At 37.6% G+C, this 20,832-nt stretch overlaps 1 protein-coding gene across 1 annotated transcript in view; it reads right to left on the minus strand.

Annotated features, from left to right (window-relative positions):
- The window catches only part of SPAG16 (sperm associated antigen 16), a 1,070,067-nt gene that overhangs the window by 983,769 nt on the left and 65,466 nt on the right, over window positions 1–20,832 (minus strand). Inside the window, exon 9 of the mRNA XM_070387101.1 lies at window positions 16,353–16,462. Coding sequence (XP_070243202.1) covers window positions 16,353–16,462 — 110 coding nt within the window. The remainder of the gene's footprint in view (window positions 1–16,352; window positions 16,463–20,832) is intronic.

Below are 20,832 nucleotides of genomic sequence, written 5' to 3' on the forward strand. Positions count from 1 at the left end.
AAGGTGTATTCATTAATGAGGGTAGGATAAGGAACTGAAAGCAGCAATGAGAAGCAAAGGGGACAATTATGTCACCTGCAGGTCCAATGCTGTGGCTTAGTGGGGAATCAGAGAAGTCACCCTTGAGACTGCCAAAGATCACTGTAGACATGAGCTATGTCAGGAAAGCTGACTATGGATGTCACTTCTCAACCTCACATTTGGTGAAGTAAGATGGTAGCCTGAGTATATCAAACATACAAACTGGAAAATACTACAAATCAAGGTTTATTTCCTCCCCTTCAAAGAGCTGATCATTAAACATTTATCAGAAGTCTGCTGGCTGTAGGAGAAACTATAAGCACGGAAAAAGCTGAATTTCTATTAGCACAGAAGGTGAAGGGACATTCATAGTACAAGCTGAAAATACAGTGGATTTTGCTGATCAATGATCTTGAGTTCCATAGAGTACACAGTGAAAGATTAGGGAATCAAAAAAGGAGACTAAGAGACTGAGTAAGAAAACATGACATAAGGAGTCTTGGAGAAGGAAATGGCAACCCACTCCAGTGTTCTTGTCTGGAGAATCCCAGGGATGAGGGAGCCTGGTGGGCTGCCATCTCTGGGGTCGTACAGAGTCAGACACGACTGAAGTGACTTAGCAAGCAGGGAGGATTAGAGTTCTGGAATACATGATGAACTGGGAGTTATAGGCTCCTTAAGAAAACTAAAAAGAACGGGATAAAGGACCTGGGTGCTGAAGAAAGAGGTCTGGGAGAGAAGAAGCCAGAAGCACAAGTTGCTCAGAATCTCCCCTTTGCCTCCTGCTGACAGAGGCAGGATGTCATGTAAATGGGAGGTCTTATTCGGAGTGCTTGGGAACTTTGTTGTCTCCTGTCAATGGTGTCTTGAAGAGCTGTGATCTTATTCCAAGTTTGAGAGTTCCCTCTCCATTCCTGAGGATGGAGGCGTGGAGTTGGACAGAGGGTTGATCTTGCTCTGAGCTCATAGACGCCCTCTTGATTTCTGTTGGAGGCCTCAAAGCCGACAAAGGGACAAGTTATTTATTTTAACTACTTGTAAATATTATTTATATCAGAAAAATTATAAGGTACTGATAATTATATTTAACAAAAACATGTATAAGATCTGTATGGAAAAAGTATAAAAATGTTTTAAAAGATTTAAAAACCAAATAAATGGGGAGATAAATGACATTCATTCATGCATTGAGACACTCAATATCATAAAGATGCCACTTATCTCTATATAAATCTATAAAACCACAGCTATATTAATAAATGTCTTAAGAAAAAAAGCTTTTAGGAACTTGGCAAGCCTATTTTAAATTTTACAGAACAGCAAAACACTTCTGAAGAATGGGGCTGAGGAAACCATCCTAAGGTATATCCAAACTTATTAAAAACTGTAATAATTTAAAAGCACAGTGAACTGTATGGTATCACATATATATAGAATCTAAAAAAGTTAAAACTTTTTTTTAAATAGTAAAATAGTAGTTACCAGCAGATGGAGGGTGAACTATAAGTATGATGTTACGAATACAAACTTGTAATGAGTAGTAAATAAGACATAGAGATCTAATTAATACACAGTACAATGACTATAGAAAATACTATTTTACTATAATAATGTAATATGATAAATATTTCTCTACTGGTAATCAAATCACAATATATAAATGTATCAAAGTAACACAAGCAACATTTTGCCTGCCTTAAACTTACACAATGTTACATGTCAAATTTACTAAAAAACAAAAAAAAGGTACAGAAGTAAACAAATTCACCAATGGAACATGAAAGATGTCCAAAAGCAAACCCAGGTAATATACAGAAACTACCTAAATGACTGAGCTGGTACTTGCAGACCACTGGGAAAAAGAAGAGACATATAATAAAGTGTGCTGAAATAAGCAGTTATCTGAGTGAAACTGTAACAAGGAAGAGTCAACTTTGACTCTTCCATGCTAAATCTGTTTCTTTGACTTTAACCCTTGTTTTTCACTATGTTTGTAATAATCATACATAATTGCCTGCCTCAGAGAGTCCTGCCCCCTACCTAGTTCATTTAAAGTGCCTTTGTTCAGAACCTTGTCCATCTGTGGATGGCAGGAAGAAAGAAATTAAAACATCACCCTGCCTGAGGCTTGTTATTCTGGGAGATAGTTGCAGACTAGATGTCCTTTTTGTTTCCTCACCTCCCCCTTCCATCTCTGATCCATAGACGAACCTGGCATCCAGACCCCAACAAGTGGCTATTTTGAGACATTAGTGTCTCATCTTCTAGGTCAGCCAGCTCTCAGAGTAAAATCATTATTTCTTGCCTCAACACCTCATCTCTCAGATTCACTGGCCTTTTATGGGATGAGTAGAGCAAGTCTAGACTCAGTAACAAACTCAAGTGAAACAGGATTCCTACTTGTCTCTACATAAAAAATTTGATGGTAATTTCAACATTATTAATACAACTTGAAAGTAAAATTCTATGACAAGACATCCAGTCAAGACAAGATGGAGTAGACTCATCTCTCCCCCTGCTTTTCCCTGCTAAGACAACTATAAACCATGGAAATAATGAAAGCATAACTCTGAAAGGGGAAAACAAAACATAAACCAGTTCAAGATATCAGAATTGAAGGAAGAGCATAGTGGCAGGACATTTTACCATTCCTTACTGAACAGAAGGGGACTTAGGTCTGACCCCTAATGTGAAACAAAAGGTAATGTATTCTCTGGCCATAATCAAATCAAACTAGAAGTCAGTAACAAAAAGGCAACAGGAAAATCTCTTAAACACATGGAAATTGCACAACACTTCTAAATAATCCACAGGTCAAAGAGGAAGTCTCAAATAAAATAAAAACACATAGAATTGAGTGAAAATGAAAGTATAACATATCAACATATGTGGCACACAGCTAAAGTAGTGTTGAGAGGGCCATTTATAGCTCTATATACTTGCAATACAAAAGAGGAAAAGTCTAAAATTAATAATCTCAGTTTCTAACTCAAAAAGTAGGGTAAAAAAGCACGAGAAACTCAAAGCTAGAGAAAGAATAAAGGAAATAATAAAAATAAAAGTGTTGCAGGAAGAGAGTTCCAGGGCCCAAAAGGGGGCTCTTGTCTAACACTCAGAAATGAACTGTCCAAGGAGCCACTCACACTGACAAAGCAAGAGACTTGATTGGGAAGGGGTGCCTGGGCAGAGAACAGGAGGGTAAGGCAACCCAGGAGAACTACTTTGCCACATGGCTCACATTCTCAGGTTTTATGGGGATGGGATTAATTTCCAGGTTATCTTTAGCCAATCATTCTGACTCAGGGTCCTTCCTGGGGGTGCATGCATCGCTCAGCCAAGATGGAAGCCATCAAGAATTCTCGGAGGTGGTAGGACACAGGGTGTCTCCTTTTGACCTCTCCTGAACTCTTTCAATGGGTGGTGGCTTAATTCCTTACTGCAACCTCCTGTCATAAAATAACCCTGATGCCTGGCCAGGGTAGGAGGTTTCAGTCAGTGTGTTTCCTCTAACAAAAGCAGAAATAAATGAAATGAAAGTAGAACAATTCAGAAAATCATGAAACAAAAAGGAAATTTTTTTAAAAGTCAGTAAAATTGATAAAACTGTACCTAGCAAGTTTGACAAAAATAAAAAGGGAAAAGATAAAAATAAAAAATATTAAGAATACTGGAATGGAGGATCTTACCACAGATCATGCAGTTATTAAAAATATCACAGGGGAATGTTATAAATAACTTCATGCTCATAAATTTAACAAGTCCAAAAACCACAAAATACCAAAACTATCAATTAAGGTGAAATAATCTGAATAGCCCCATAACCATTAAAAAGACTGAACTGGTAACCCAAAAAACAAATCCTCAGGTCCAGATGGTCTTTGGAGAATTCTACCAAATATTTAAAAAAAGAATTAACACCTACTCAGTAAAAAAAAAAAAAAAAATAACTACTGATCCACACAAAAGCTTGGATGAATTTCAAGAGAAAGATGCTGAATGTAAAAGTCAATCACAAAAGTTAAATACAGTATGATTCCATTTAAATAACAATCTCGAGACGACAATATCATACAGCTGGAGAAAAAAAATAGTGGTTGTCAATGATTAGAGATTAAGGAGAGTGGAATAGAGAGCAAAAAGTGGATATGACTATAAAAGAGCTACACTAATGCTTCTTGTGATGATGAAACTTGTCTACACCTTGACTGTATCAATGACCACTGAGGACTGTGACACTGTATTTTAGTTTCTTTTGTACTTTAGTTTTATAAGATGTTACCATTGAAGGGAAGTAGATAAAGAGTATACAAGATCTCTGTATTATTTCTTCCAAATGCATGTGAATCTGCAACTCCCAAAATAAAAAGGCTGGTTTCAAAAAAATCAAAGACATTAATAGAACAAAAATAAATTCAATTGATTAAAAAGTACTGTATAAATGCTAATTTTTTTCATCTAAATACCATATTGTGTGTATATAAGAGAATATCTATATTTTTAGGAATTACACACACTTAGTAAAGGGAAAATAATAAACAAACATCTTAAAAGAAAATATTCAAGCAAGGCATTCTGATCTTGGGATAGGAAACTATCTCTTAAGCAAGTGACAATAATCGTTACCATAAAAGACAGTATTGATAAATTTAAATACATTAAAATGAACTTTTTGCTGGGTTACTTCTTAAAAAATAAAAACCATGTAAAAGAAGAACTTCTATTCATTAAAAGATACTACAAAGGAACAGAAAATATAAGTCATCATCTGGGACAAGATATCTACATTCATGCAACTGATCAAGGACTCAGTATTAAAATATACCAAAAATATTCTTCAAAGATCAAGAACCTAATATAAAAATGGGAAAAAAAACTATGAACTGACATTTTATAGAAGGAAGCATAAGAACTGCCTTTAAGCAAAAGAGAACAAGTTAAATTTAACTATTGGTAAGAAAAATGAAAATTAAGACCGAGTGAGGTAACGTATTTTATTCATTAACTGGCAAAAACAAAGAAATCTGTAGTATCCAGTGTCAAAAAGGACATAGAGTAATAGGAACTCTATGTGTGGGTTTATAGACATGTTAAAATAATTTGAAAAATAATACAACATTATCTAGTAAAATCCTCATCTCTCCAGCAATTTCACTGGAAATTTAGCATCCTACAGAAAACCTTGCATATGTGCACGCGGGAGCATGTACATGGCAGCCTGTTTACTGGACTAAGACTTTGAGAACAATCTGAACATACATTCATGTAAATAGTGTGAAATGAATTACAGCCCCATACAAGAATATGGAAGAATCTTAGAAGGAAAACACCAAAAGAAAAAAACAAGTTGTATAAGACCATAGTGTATAATCTCCATTTATGCTTTTTATATATATGTAATCAATATAATATATAATTTGTACATTTATATATTATAGTCAAATATATTTATAATAAGTTAAGGAAATATTACTTGAACACAGGTGTATTTTAAACTATAGATGTTGATATTGACTGAAGTTTGAAAATATAAAAACTTCCAGATGTTCAAGCTGGTTTTAAAAAAGGCAGAAGAACCAGAGATTAAATTGCCAACATCCGCTGGATCATGGAAAAAGCAAGAGAGTTCCAGAAAAACATCTATTTCTGCTTTATTGACTATGCAAAGCCTTTGACTGTGTGGATCACAAGAAACTGTGGGAAATTCTGAAAGAGATGGGAATACCAGACCACCTGATCTGCCTCTTGAGAAATCTGTATGCAGGTCAGGAAGCAACAGTTACAACTGGACATGGAACAACAGACTGGTTCCAAATAGGAAAAGGAGTACGTCAAGGCTGTATATTGTCACCCTGCTTATTTAACTTCTATGCAGAGTACATCATGAGAAACGCTGGACTGGAAGAAGCACAAGCTGGAATCAAGATTGCTGGGAGAAATATCAATAACCTCAGATATGCAGATGACACCACCCTTGTGGCAGAAAGTGAAGAGGAACTAAAAAGTCTCCTGATGAAAGTGAAAGAGGAGAGTGAAAAAGTTGGCTTAAAGCTCAACATTCAGAAAATGAAGATCATGGCATCCGGTCCCATCACTTCATGGGAAATAGATGGGGAAACAGTGGAAACAGTGTCAGACTTTATTTTTTGGTGCTCCAAAATTACTGCAGATGGTGATTGCAGCCATGAAATTAAAAGACACTTACTCCTTGGAAGGAAAGTTATGACCAACCTAAATAGCATATTGAAAAGCAGAGACATTACTTTGTCAACAAAGGTCCATCTAGTCAAGGCTATGGTTTTTCAGTGGTCACGTATGGATGTGAGAGTTGGACTGTGAAAAAAGCTGAGAACTGAAGAATTGATGCTTTTGAACTGTGGTGTTGGAGAGTCCCTTGGACTGCAAGGAGATCCAACCAGTCCATTCTAAAGGAGATCAGTCCTGGTATTCTTTGGAAGGAATGATGCTAAAGCTGAAAACTCCAGTACTTTGGCCACTCCATGCGAAGAGTTGACTCATTGGAAAAGACTCTGATGCTGGGAGGGATTGGGGGCAGGAGGAGAAGGGGACGACAGAGGATGAGATAGCTGGATGGCATCACTGACTCGATGGACATGAGTTTGAGTGAACTCCGGGAGATGGTGATGGACAGGAAGGCCTGGCATGCTGCCATTCATGGGGTCACAAAGAGTTGGACACAACTGAGCGACTGAACTGAACTGAAGCATTTTCCCATTGCAAATTGATTTCATATTTTCTAAATCCTTCATGTTTATGCATGATTCAAAATAAATGGTAGAGCTTAAAACCTGAGAATAATTAGTATTTCTTAATTACTTCTATTCTGATTAACATTTACTTCTTTTTATGTAAAGCAGAATAAATTTAGTGTAATGTATTTCTAGTTATTTGATTTTCTACTCAGAACAGAATTATAAACAAGTTGGCTTAATCCTTATGTATTTAACATGGCACAATATTATGAATAAATATTTTGATTAATGTATTTCCTCAGGGATTTTTAATGATATTTTCAACTCTTAAATATAGTCAACATTATTATCAAATTACAGGCATTAAAATTTTCATTTGCATATGGTTTTAGACTTTTTAATACATTCCATAATTCTAAACTCTAAAAATAATGCAAATCTAATTTCCTATTTTGCAACCTTATGTCTGAAAAATGCTAATTTAACATCCTAAACTAGTATTCATAATTATTGACAAAATGCCGAGATCATCATTGGTTGATGTCAGAATCACAGTACTTCTGGCAAAAAACAATTACTGCTTAACAATATTCAATAATACTATACAAAATGCAGCTAAATTTGCTGTAATAAAGCAAGGTATTAGCATGAAAGGGTATTTAATTATTCTTGAAGTGCACCATTAACAGGCCAGGGTGGCATCACACAACATGATGACATAAATTGGCTTATCAGAGTTAAAAGGAACTTTCACTCCTCTTTACATTTTCATATCATTATATTTAAATGGCAATCTATTTTATATAAATACCAAAGATATCATGACAAAGATATTAAATAAGATTCCATGTTTTCATTAAGCAAATCAAAATATAAAATAGCCCCTAAAGAAGTTGAGAGTTATGTGCAAATATGCTGTAATGAACAATACTAAATAAGAACCTGAAATGTTAGATCCATGAATTAAGGTAAATTGGAAGTAGTCAAACAGAAGATGGCAAGAGTAAACACTGGAATTTTAGGAATCAGTGAAATAAATTGGACAGGAGTGGGAGAATTTAATTCAGATGACCGTCATATCTACTACTGTGGGCAAGAATCCCTAAGAAGAAATGGAGTAGCCCTTATAGTCAACAAGAGAGTCTGAAATGCAGTACTTAGGTGCAATCTCAAAAACAACAGAATGATCTTGGTTCATTTCCAGGGCAAACCACAGTAATCCAAGTCTATGCCCCAACCACTAATGCCAAAGAAGCACAAGTTAAACAGTTCTATGAAGACCTACAAGATCTTCTAGAACTAACATCAAAAAAAGATGTCCTTTTCATCATAGGGGACTGGAATGCAAAAGTAGGATGTCAAGAGATACCTGGAATAACAGGCAAGTTTGGCCTTGGAGTACAAAATGAAGCATGGAAAGGCAAACAGAGTTGTGTGAAGAGAATGCACTGGTCATAGTAAACACCCTCTTCCAACAACACAAGAGACAATTCTACACATGGACATCACCAGATGGTCAATACTGAAACCAGACTGATTATTTTCTTTGCAGCCAAATAGGGAGAAGCTCTATATAGTCAGCAAAAACAAGATCGGGAGCTGACGGTGGCTCAAATCATGAACTCCTTACTGCCAAATTCAGACTTAAATTGAAGAAAGTAGGGAAAACAACCAGGTCATTCAGGTATGACCTAAATCAAATATCTTACGATTATACAGTGTAAGCAACAAACAGATTCAAGGGACTAGATCTGATAGATTTCCTCAAGAACTATGGACAGAGATTCATGACATTGTACAGGAGGAGGTGATCAAAACCATCACCAAGAAGAAGAAATGCAAAACGGCAAAATGGTTGTCTGAGGAGGCCTTACAAATAGCTGAGAAAAGAAAAGAAGCAAAAGATAAAGGAGAAAAGGAAAGATACACCCATCTGAATGCAGAATTCCAAAGACAGCAAGGAGAGAGAAGCCTTCCTATGTGAAAAAAAAACAAAAACAAAAACAAAAAAAAGGGCAGGGGGGCGGGGAACAATAGAATGGAAAAGACTAGAGAACTCTTCAAGAAAATTAGAGATATCAAGGGAACATTTCATACAAGTTGCTAGTGCTAAGTCATTTCAGTTGTGCCCAATGGACTACAGCCTGCCAGGCTCCTCTGTCTATGGGATTCTCCCATAGAATCCTGGACTGGCAAGAATACTGGATTAGGTTACCATTCCTTCTCCAGAAGATCCTCCTGAGCCAGGTCTCCAGCACCACAAGCAGATTCTTTACTCTCTAAGCTACTAGGGAAGCTCTGTTTCATGCAAAGATGGGCAAAAAAAGAATAGAAATGGTATGGACCTAACAGAAGCAGAGGATGCTAAGAGGTAGCAAGAATACACACAAGAACTATACAGAAAAAGATCTTAATGAGCCAGATATCCACAACGGTGTGATCACACACCTAGGGCCAGACTGCGGAGTTAAGTGGGCCTTCGGAAGCATCACTACAAACAAAGCTAGTGGAGGTGATGGAATTCTAGCTGAAATATTTCAAATCCTAAAAGATGGTGCTGTGAAAGTGTTTCACTCAATATGCCAGCAAAATTGGAAAACTCAGCAGTGGCCACAGGAAGGAAAAGGTCAGTTTTCATTTCCAATGCCAAAGAATGCTCAAAGTACTTGCACAATTGCACTCATCTCACATGCGAGCAAAGTATTGCTCAAAATCCTCCAAGCTAGGCTTCAACAGTACATGAACCAAGAATTTTCATATGTACAAGCTGGATTTAGAAAAGACAGAGGAACCAGAAATCAAATTGATAGTGAAGGACAGGGGAGAACAGTGAAGACTGGCATGCTACAGTCCATGGGGTCACAGAGAATAGGACATGACTTAGAGACTGAACAACAACAAAAAATGTTGATACCTTTAACTTTATAAAGGTATGGTGGTTTCTAAACCACCACCACCATAAACTTCTTGGGAGGATGGGCTTCCCTCATAGCTCGGTTGGTAAATCATCTGCCTGCAATGCAGGAGACCTGGGTTAAATTCCTGGGTCAGGAAGATCCCCTGTAGAAGGAAATGGCAACCCACTCTAGTATTCTTGCTTGGAGAATCCCATGGACAGAGGAGCCTGGCAGGCTACAATCAGTGGGATCACAAGAGTCAGACACAAGTTAGCGACTAAACAACTACTGTCTTTAACTTTTCACATGTCTGATCACCATTCAAAGCCTCTAAAGAAGTAATTTCTTTTTCCATTAGTCATGTGAGAGTTGGACTATAAAGAAAGCTGAGCACTGAAGAATTGATGCTTTTGAACTGTGGTGTTGGAAAAGACTCCCGAGAGCCCCTTGGACTGCAAGGAGATCCAACCAGTCCATCCTAAAGGAAATCAGTCCTGAATATTCAATGGAAGGATTGATGCTGAAGCTGAAGCTCCAATACTTTGGTCACCTGATGCAAAGAACCGACTCATTGGAAAAGACCCTGATGCTGGGAAAGATTGAAGGCGGGAAGAGAAGAGGACAGAGGATGAGAAGGTTGGATGGCATCACTGACATGATGCATGTGAGTTTGAGGAGGTTCTGGGAGTTGGTGATGGACAGGGAAGCCTGGCGTGCTGCAGTCCATGGAGTCGCAAAGAGTCAGAAAAGACTGAGCGACTGAACTGAACTGAAAGTAGTAATTTATTTCTCTTATCTGTGACTTATGTGACTGCAAAAGACATTCAATTAACTGCATAATGATTCTCACTTCTTTTAGAGTAAAATATATTTCACAGATAGAGGGAAACTGTGTTATAATGTATAGTTGCTGCTGCTGCTAAGTTGCTTCAGTCATGTCCGACTCTGTACGACCCCATAGACGGCAGCCCACCAGGCTCTGCAGTCCTTGGGATTCTCCAGGCAAGAATACTGGAGTAGGTTGCCGTTTCCTTCTCCAATGCATGAAAGTGAAAAGTGAAAGTGAAGTCGCTTCAGTCCCGTCCAACTCTTAGTGATCCCATGGACTGCAGCCTACCAGGCTCCTCCGTCCATGGGATTTTCCAGGCAAGAGTACTGGAGTGGGTTGCCATTGCCTTCTCAAAATGTATAGTTGTCTTCACAAAAACTAAACTGTTGACTATTTTAGTAACCCATTGTTTGGTTTACAGAGGGAAGACAAATGGCTTTTCTCCAGTATTTAGGGAAATTGTTTCCATAATTTTACAGGAAATAGTTTAAACCATAAGAATTAACTTTTAGAGCACAATCTCATATGCTATAGAAAAATATAGGGAAATTAGCATGGCATATCAGGAAAAGTGAGGTGAAAGTGAAAGTTGTTCAGTCTTGTTTGATTCCTTGTGGCCCCACAGACTATACAGTCCATGGGATTCTCTAAGGAATATGGGTAATGTTTCCCTTCTCCAGGGGATCTTTCCAACACAGGGGTCAAACCCAGGTATGCCGCATTGAAAGAAAGTGAAGTCACTCAGTCATGTCCGACTCTTTGTGACCCCATGGACTGTAGCCCACCAGCCTCCTCCATCTATGGAATTTTCTAGGCAAGAGTACTGGAGTGGGTAGCCATTTCCTTCTCCAGGGGATCTTCCCGACCCAGGGATTGAACCAAGGTCTCCAACACTGCAGGCAGACACTTTACCATCTGAGCCACCAGGGAATCCCTAGTGGGATTCCTGCATTGAAGGCAGATTCTTTACCAGCTAAGCCACAAGGGACACCCATGAATACTGGAGTGGGTAGCCTATCCCTTCTCCAGATGATATTCCAGACCCAGGAATTGAATTGGGGTCTCCTGCATTGCAGGTGGATTCTTTACCAACTGAGCTATCTGGATACTAAAACTGGCTTGAAAAGTAAAATTATACAACTGTCTAAGGAAGATTAATCCAATTTATAACAGCAAGTTTATGGCAAAAATATTCAATGTCATACAGAATGGACTACTTGAGAACAGTCTAGGAGGAAGCTAAGGTTTTTCCATGAAGATCAGCTTTAGAAGGGTGGGAGTGATAATTAAAAAGAAAAAGGAGCAGTGTGATAGGTAGTTTAAAGGTAATTTTGAAAGTCCCCCATAATCTCCTCCTTCAGTTCAGTTCAGTTCAGTTCAGTCGCTCAGTCCTGTCCGACTCTTTGCGACCCCATGAATCGCAGCATGCCAGGCCTCCCTGTCCATCACCATCTCCCGGAGTTAACTCAAACTCACGTCCATCAAGTCAGTGATGCCATCCAGCCATCTCATCCTTCGTCATCCCCTTCTCCTCCTGCCCCCAATCCCTCCCAGCATCAGAGTCTTCTCCAATGAGTCAACTCTTCTCATGGGGTGGCCGAAGTACTGGAGTTTCAGCTTTAGCATCATTCCTTCCAAAGAACATCCAGGGCTGATCTCCTTTAGAATGGACTGGTTGATCTCCTTGCAGTCCAAGGGACTCTCAAGAGTCTTCTCCAACACCACAGTTCAAAAGCATCAATTCTTCGGTGCTCAGCTTTCTTCACAGTCCAACTCTCACATCCATACGTGACTACAGGAAAAACCATAGCCTTGACTAGATGAACCTTTGTTGGCAAAGTAATGTCTCTGCTTTTGAATATGCTGTCTAGGTTGGTCATAACTTTTCTTCCTAAGAGCAAGCGTCTTTTAATTTCATGGCTGCAATCACTGTATGCAGTGATTTTGGAACACAAAAAAATAAAGTCTGACATTGTTTCCACTGTTTCCCCATCTATTTCCCATGAAGTGATGGGACCAGATGCCATGATCTTCGTTTTCTGACTGTTGAGCTTTAACCCAACTTTTTCACCCTCCACTTTCACTTTGATCAAGAGGCTTTTAAGTTCCTCTTCACTTTCTGCCATAAGGGTGGTGTCATCTGCATATCTGAGGTTATTGATATTTCTCCCAGCAATCTTGATTCCAGCTTGTGCTTCTTTCAGCCCAGCATTTCTCATGATGTACTCTTCCTTAATCCCCCAATTTAATTTAATTAAACTTGCTCTTCCAATGAAAAAACTTCAAGATAAGCTTGTTAGGTACTTTTCTATCAGATTTTTAACCCCTAAATCTCCCCTTCCTACATAACCCCAGTACAAAAATTCAGAACTTGCCAACTAATGTGAAAAAGGCATCAGTGGGAGCCTTGATCAGTGGGAGACACTGAAAGGAGAGTATCAAAGATGATAAATGACATATTTTTGAATTGACTCTTTTAGTAGATTGCAGTCACTATTAAAAGAAAGTTTTTAAATGAAGAAATTAGCTTATTTATGAATTAAGATGATTTGTGAATTTAGTTCAGTTCAGTTCAGTCGCTTATTCGTGTCCGACTCTTTGCGACCCCATGAATCACAGCACGCCAGGCCTCCCTGTCCATCACCATCTCCTGGAGTTCACTCAGACTCAAGTCCATTGAGTCAGTGATGCCATCCAGTCATCTCATCCTCTGTCGTCCCCTTCTCCTCTTGCCCCCAATCCCTCCCAGCATCAGAGTCTTCTCCAATGAGTCAACTATTCCCATGAGGTGGCCAAAGTAATGGAGTTTCAGCTTTAGCATCAGTCCTTCCAAAGAAATCCCAGGGCTGATCTCCTTCAGAATGGACTGGTTGGATCTCCTTGCAGTCCAAGAGACCCTCAAGAGTCTTCTCCAACACCACAGTTCAAAAGCATCAATTCTTTGGTGCTCAGCTTTCTTCACAGTCCAACTCTCACATCCATACATGACCACTGGAAAAACCATAGCCTTGACTAGACGGACCTTTGTTGGCAAAGTAATGTCTCTGCTTTGAATATGCTATCTAGGTTGGTCATAACTTTTCTTCCAAGGAGGCAGCGTCTTTTAATTTCATGGCTGCAGTCACCATCTGCCACAATTTTGGAGCCCAAAAAAATAAAGTCTGACACTGTTTCTTTTGAGGCAATGGTACCATCTCAAGATGGAAATTATAAATAGATAAATTATTGGTGTGCAGCTAAGTATGTTAATATGTAGCTTTGAAAGTCATCAGCAAAGATGTTATATTTGAAAATATATTATGGAATTACATTTTAGAACCCAGCAAAATATCTGGGGCCCATCTTAGTACATCCATGTTATATAGTAACAAGATAATAGGACCACTAAATCCTCAGACCATTGAGTATTAAAGATATGGGTCATCCATTTTCTTCCCCAAGATACCTTCCCAACCCAGCAATCAGGCCCACATCTCCTGCTTGGCAGGCAAATTCTTTACCACTGAGTCTCCTGAGAAGCCCCCAGCTCACCACATAAAGAACTCCAGTGGATGCTGGTTAAACAAAGCATAAACCCTGAATGAGAAATTTAAAAAAAAAAAAAAAGGGAAGAAGTATATAAAGTACATGTTATGATTAGAAATAGACTGTTTGACTATGAATATTTTCTTAATATATATCAATTAATGAGTTTTTTCTAATCCCTCCCTTAGTATTATGTGTTTCAAGTTCCTTCCCCCATGCCCTGCATCCTTTCCACGTTTCTAGCTCCTACTAGACAGACTCTTACATCATACTCTTCCTACGTGCTGGACCCAGTTCAGTTCTGATAATAATGTTCTTCTCCCAGTGTGTCCCCAACATAGGAAAATGCCCTGCCATTGCCAATCTCTGAGCTGTCTGCTTCTTTCCTAGATGACATCTTAGATCTTCTGTAACCTATATAACCAACTCCATATATTATAGTTATTTTGTTCAAAATGATCCAAAGTAGTTCTTTTTCTGACTTGAACCCAAAATGATACCCTGATTTTTCCTGAATGAAAAGGCAAAACATGGGAAAAACTCATTAAGTAACTGCTTTTAAAATTGCAAAAGCAAATAAAACATTCCTTCTAGCCTATTTTTCTTCACTTTTATACAGAGGATACATGATAAAGCTTTTACATGTAGACTAAAGGCCAAGAATCGATCCCTAATAAAAGGAGGGAAATTGCCTTGAGAGATACACACTTATATGTCAGGACTAAAGAGAAAAACAAAGCTTGGGCTAACTTTAGAGCACCCCTGCCGCCAGCACATACACCAGACCTGGCATCTTACCATAGCGAGAACAGTAGGATTGGGGCGGGGGGATGGGGAATGGGACAGGAAAGGCAGCCTCACTAAAATATACCATGTGCTTTAACCTCAAAGTTCCAAAATGTCTCTATTTATTTGGCCACTGTTGGAGCAATGGCCCGGACAGCCTTCCTGCCTGCTCTGCTCCAACATCCCTGACTGTCACCCACTTACAGACAGCCCACAGTCAGTTGTCACACACCCTTAAACACAGAAGAAACTCATTCAAGCTTGGAATTTTGATTATGACACAGAGCTCAATATCTTTAACTACTAACCTGAAACAATCATTTATAAGTATGAATTAATATGTTAAAAAGAATGCCTAAGCCACATTAGAAAAGGAAAATGTTTCTTGATGAAAACCACCACTATCACACCCCAAATCCTTAGCTCTAATTTTTTTTTAATTATTGTGAGTGCTATATTTGCTCCCTGACTTAATAACCTCTGTGGAGATATATAAAGATTATCCAAACAAGAAGAAGCACAACTTACTGACAGCAATGGAGTCACCTACCACCCCATTTGGAAGAGACTCAAACTACAGGCATGAGGAGACGTGGGAAAGCTCTATGGTGACAGAAGTGGAGGGTCAGTCCTGATGGGACTTTGAAAGCATAGGGAAGCTGGAGGCGGGCTGAGGGGATTCTCCCCCAAATACCAACAATTTAAAAATTAATATTGTTAATAGAACAATGAAACACTAGTCTAAACATCACAAAAAGGTGATTATCAAATCCTTAATATAATCTATCATTAAAAGTATTTGGTTCATGTTTTATTCAAATGTTACATACGACACTAGATTCCAAGGAATACCTTTGAGGAAAAAACATTAGAGATATTAGCTAAGTGATTATTTGAATTCATTAAAAAAAATATCTGTTGTTGTTATAGCATTACTACCAGGAGAAAGTTATTATATCTGTAAATTTTTTCATTCTTAAATGTCAGATACTTTAGAACTCACAGGTAACAACCACTTTATAAAAACATTCAATATCTCAGCTAAAACTTTATGCAATTTTCATGAAAAGAAACTAAACCTTTCATGGGTTTTATGTAATTTTCTTTCTTCCTCATTTTTGATTTCTTTGACCAGACATTTTTAATACCATTTTTCTGTAATCACTGCAGAAGATTTGAACTATCAGCCTGATCGCACAGCAAAGGCACTAAGACATAATGAGGTTCTTAAATGGGGCATTAATTCTTTCCATTCTGCTTTTTTAAAAGACTGATGAAAGTCTGAAGTTTTAGTATGAGAAAATAAATAAGGGATGACTTGACAGTTATTTCTCTGGACAAAGAAAAAGGAGCAGAAATGGCCATGATTAAGTTTGAAAACATGGCAGCTGTCTCCACCACTAATACATGTGTGTCCCTCAATTACTACTAATATTCAAGAACCTGCATTTTCCATCTATAGTCCAAGTAGTTTGGAATTCATAACATCTAAATTCATTTTGCAATAAAATAATGATACAATGTGAGTCCATGAATCTGAATATCTGAGAGTTAATTACGGATCAATGGAAATAAAAACCATACCTTTGTATTAACTTTTGCCTTTGCTTTACATTTGCTTTGTTCTCTGGCTTCACGAAGACGTTTTTGAGTAGGACCTTCTGGTGCATTTTCCTTTTTACAAGTAGGAACAACTGAAAGATAATACAACTTACTCTTAATGTTTATACTGTTTGTCTGTAAGAAATATTTTAACCAAAAAAGAAAGCCACATTCATCACACATGTATTTTTGAAGTATTAAAATAATAATATTAAAACCATAACAAAATGTTGTAAGTGAAGTTTCAAATTCATTTCCCAAAAATGCAGGGTGGTAATGCTGCAAGGTTACTGAATTGGCTTGGCGAGCCAGCTGAAAAGCATGTAAGCCAATCTCCAATTCAATTATATCTAAATTCCTGCTTTCATGAGATTTCATGTATTTATAAACAAAGCTGAAGGGGGTCAAAGGAGAGAATTGTAAGCAATAACAAAAATTTCCCAAGTGGAACTGGATAATAAAGAAGAGATTTTTAAATGAAAATTGTATTAATAATATATACTCTATGCTTCACAATGTTGAAAAAAAAACAGAAAACACAGGGTAACATTCCAAAGTAGTTGTAATATTCGTGTCTAAACTCCCATGGACATAAGGGACAGTCCTAAGGAATCATTTGAGGGGAATATAAAAGTGATATGAAAACTCTGTTTCTTTTTCACATCTTTTCATATACATATACATGTTTAGGTATACATAATTTCCTTCTGTATTTCTAAACAGCCAGCTGATTTCAAATAATTAATATGATTATAATCATTAACTCTTAAATAACTAAATGTTCTAATTTATAACATCAATATATGACAGAGAAAAGACAATGAATACAAAAGTATCTCAAAGGATTCTTTGTCAAGTTCCTCAAATAATTATGATGTTAAAAAGGTGAGGAAGCACATGCTAGCTAGCATTTAGTTTCTTTCCTGATCCAATTTTTCCAACTCAGTACCAGTTTCAAAGAAGAAAACCATGAAAATAACCCCCACAATAACATAAAAGCCAAATGTTGCATAAGTTAATACTACATAAAAGTACTTTAAAAACTTCAAACACTAGGGTATTCAGACTGTCTGTCTTCCCTCAATGGTGCTACAAGTTAGGGTCTCACAGAATCTGTAAATCAAAATGTGGAGGAAAGGCAACAGTTACAACTCGTTGAGATTAGAGAAAAACTTTCACTTCAAATTCTCTTTTATGGCATTTTCCTCTTCCATGACAACAGTGAAAACCTGGTATTGATGATGATTTAAAATAATAATAGCTAGCATTTATGCTTCATTGATGATTTACTATATAACAGCTACTTGTCTAAACAGCATATGTGTTATTTCATGACAGCCTGGCAATAACGCTGTGTAGTTCACTATCTTTTGTTCCCTTTTACATATAAGGAGAATTTGTATAGCAATATCTACAGGGCAGAAAGGAGAAAGCGATAGAGAGATCCAGGATTCCAGTGGATAATTCTATGAGAAAACCTCATGTAGAATGTAAAACATTACTAAACACCAATTTTCAAGAAATAAAATAAAAAGCAAGAGACAAACAGCAAAATGATAAGGATAAATGAAAGTAAAACAACAAAAAAGTGCTTAGTTTACAAGTATATGTAGTTGTTCCACAAGCAAAATGAAATTACAAGAATTTACACCTCAATAATATTTTAGGAAAAAATTCAACATTTGCAACAAAAACATGAGAATATACATTGCACAATGTATGTGTAATGGAAAGAAAAATAATACTTCTTAATCATTTCTCAAGGTACCAATAATAGCATGATTTCCACTATCAGATAACATTCACTTTTATATTGGACAAATGAGAGGCTCAAACACTGGGTCTTTGTCACATTCATGGTTAAGTGAAAACTACTTTTCAAAAAGCTGCCTCATTTGAAAAGACCCTGATGCTGGGAAAGATTGAGGGCAGGAGAAGGGGACGACAGAGGATGAGATGGCTGGATGTCATCACCGACTCAATGAACATGGGTTTGGGTGGACTCCAGCAGTTGGTGACGGACAGGGAGGTCTGGCGTGCTGCAGTTCATGGGGTTGCAAAGAGTCAGACACAACTGAGTGACTGGACTGAACTGAATTTTTCAAAATTCCACAAAATGCTTCTTAATGTTTAGTAATATACTAACAATGGCCATTTCCCCATAAGAGCATCCTTATATTTATCATCTGATATTTGTTAATGAAAAGGCCTATAGTACTGACTGCTGCTATGCCAGTTTTTACTTGGGCACAAACATAGCTTAAGGAAGGTACAATTCCTTAAGAGAAATAAACATCAAATAAACACATTTTTAACTTACAGAAATTATAGTTATTGTACTCCCAATGCTAAATTTCACCCATTAAACCACTTCTTCACAGATGTGCACATTCAATTCAGTGTTAACTAAAAGAATATTAAGGCCCCTGGTTAAATGTCAGATATGCATGAACATATTCATTTAACAAATATGTAAGTTCCTATATTATATCAGTCCCTAACTCCAATATAGATTAAATACAGCTGAAAAGAAAATAATTTAACTGAAAAAATACCATGAAGAAAGTATCCATAATTTATCACAGGGAGAAAAACAGAAAATATCCAAGAGATTAGAAAGCTCAAATAAGATCAAAGTATACATCTAATTAGAATTAAGAAAAAGGTAATAGAGAAAAAGGGAAAGAGCTATATTTTAAATGATGACATGTATCTATCTAAACTAGACCATTTACTACAAATAGTCATAAGAAACTGACATCCTGTAGTGCAATTCTGAGCAACAAAAAATACCCAAACCAAAAAGCAATTACTTAAGCTAAAACCTTTGCTCTACTAAATATGACATCTGTTTGTGATGCTCTGAAGTCAGTTTCACAGTTTTTCACTTCATAAATGATTTTCAATTTCTAAATATTTTTCTTGAATTCATAGATTCCTATCATAAATTATAAGATATCATAAAATATATGTTTCTTTGCAGCCTCATGTGAAATCAAAGAAATATCAGCTAACACAAACAGAATTAAAAAACAGCATATGAAAAACTTTTTGAGTTTATGTAATTTGCACAAAACGTTTTATCTCATAACATGTCATACTGAAAGGTTTTCTGTGTAGTTTATTGTAAATATTAGATACACAATACTTCCAATTACAACAAAGAAAACTGTAATGTAACTATCACTTCAAATATCTAGTTGATAATAATCATTAAATCATAGTTTCTCTTAGGAACATTTCTACTATTCTACATACCACACAAGAGCAAACATAGAATTATAAACACTTTTCAGGTGAGAAACGTAACTGCTGCTTCTGCTGCTAAGTCACTTAAGGGGTGTCCAACCCTGTGCAACCCCATAGACGGCAGCCCACTAGGCTCCTTTGTCCCTGGGATTCTCCAGGCAAGAACACTGGGGTGGGTTGCCATTTCCTTCCCCAATGCATGAAAGTGAAAAGTGAAAGTGAAGTTGTTCAGTCATGTCCGACTCTTAGCAACCCCATGGACTGTAGCCTACCAGGCTCTTCCGTCCATGGGATTTCCCAGGTAAGAGTGCTGGAGTGGGGTGCCATTGCCTTCTCCGGAGAAACTTAACTACTAAAGTATTAATAACATTCTCTCTCAGTTCAGTTCAGTCGCTCAGTCGTGTCCGACTCTTTGCGACCCCATGAATAGCAGCACGCCAGGCCTCCCCATCCATCACCAACTCCTGGAGTTCACTCAGACTCACGTCCATCGAGTCAGTGATGCCATCCAGCCATCTCATCCTCTGTCATCCCCTTCTCCTCCTGCCCCCAATTCCTCCCAGCATCAGAGTCTTTTCCAATGAGTCAACTCTTTGCATGAGGTGGCCAAAGTACTGGAGTTTCAGCTTTAGCATCATTCCTTCCAAAGAAATCCCAGGGCTGATCTCCTTCAGAATGGACTGGTTGGATCTCCTTGCAGTCCAAGGGACTCTCAAGAGTCTTCTCCAACACCACAGTTCAAAAGCATCAATTCTTCAGCACTCAGCCTTCTTCATAGTCCAACTCTCACATCCATACATGACCACAGGAAAAACCATAGCCTTGACTAGATGGACCTTTGTTGGCAAAGTAATGTCTCTGCTTTTGAATATGCCATCTAGGTTGGTCATGACTTTGCTTCCGAGGAGTAAGCGTCTTTTAATTTCATGGCTGCAATCACCATCTGCAGTGATTTTGGAGCCCAAAAAAATAAAGTCTGACATTGTTTCCACTGTTTCCCCATCTATTTCCCGTGAAGTGATGGGACCAGATGCCATGATCTTTGTTTTCTGAATGTTGAGCTTTAAGCCAACTTTTTCACTCTCCTCTTTCACTTTCATCAAGAGACTTTTGAGTTCCTCTTCACTTTCTGCCATAAGGGTGGTGTCATCTGCATATCTAAGGTTACTGATACTTCTCCCAGCAATCTTGATTCCAGCTTGTGCTTCTTCCA

Source organism: Bos mutus, chromosome 2 (genome assembly GCF_027580195.1).
Source record: "Bos mutus isolate GX-2022 chromosome 2, NWIPB_WYAK_1.1, whole genome shotgun sequence".
In the NCBI taxonomy this organism is placed as follows: Eukaryota; Metazoa; Chordata; class Mammalia; order Artiodactyla; family Bovidae; genus Bos; species Bos mutus.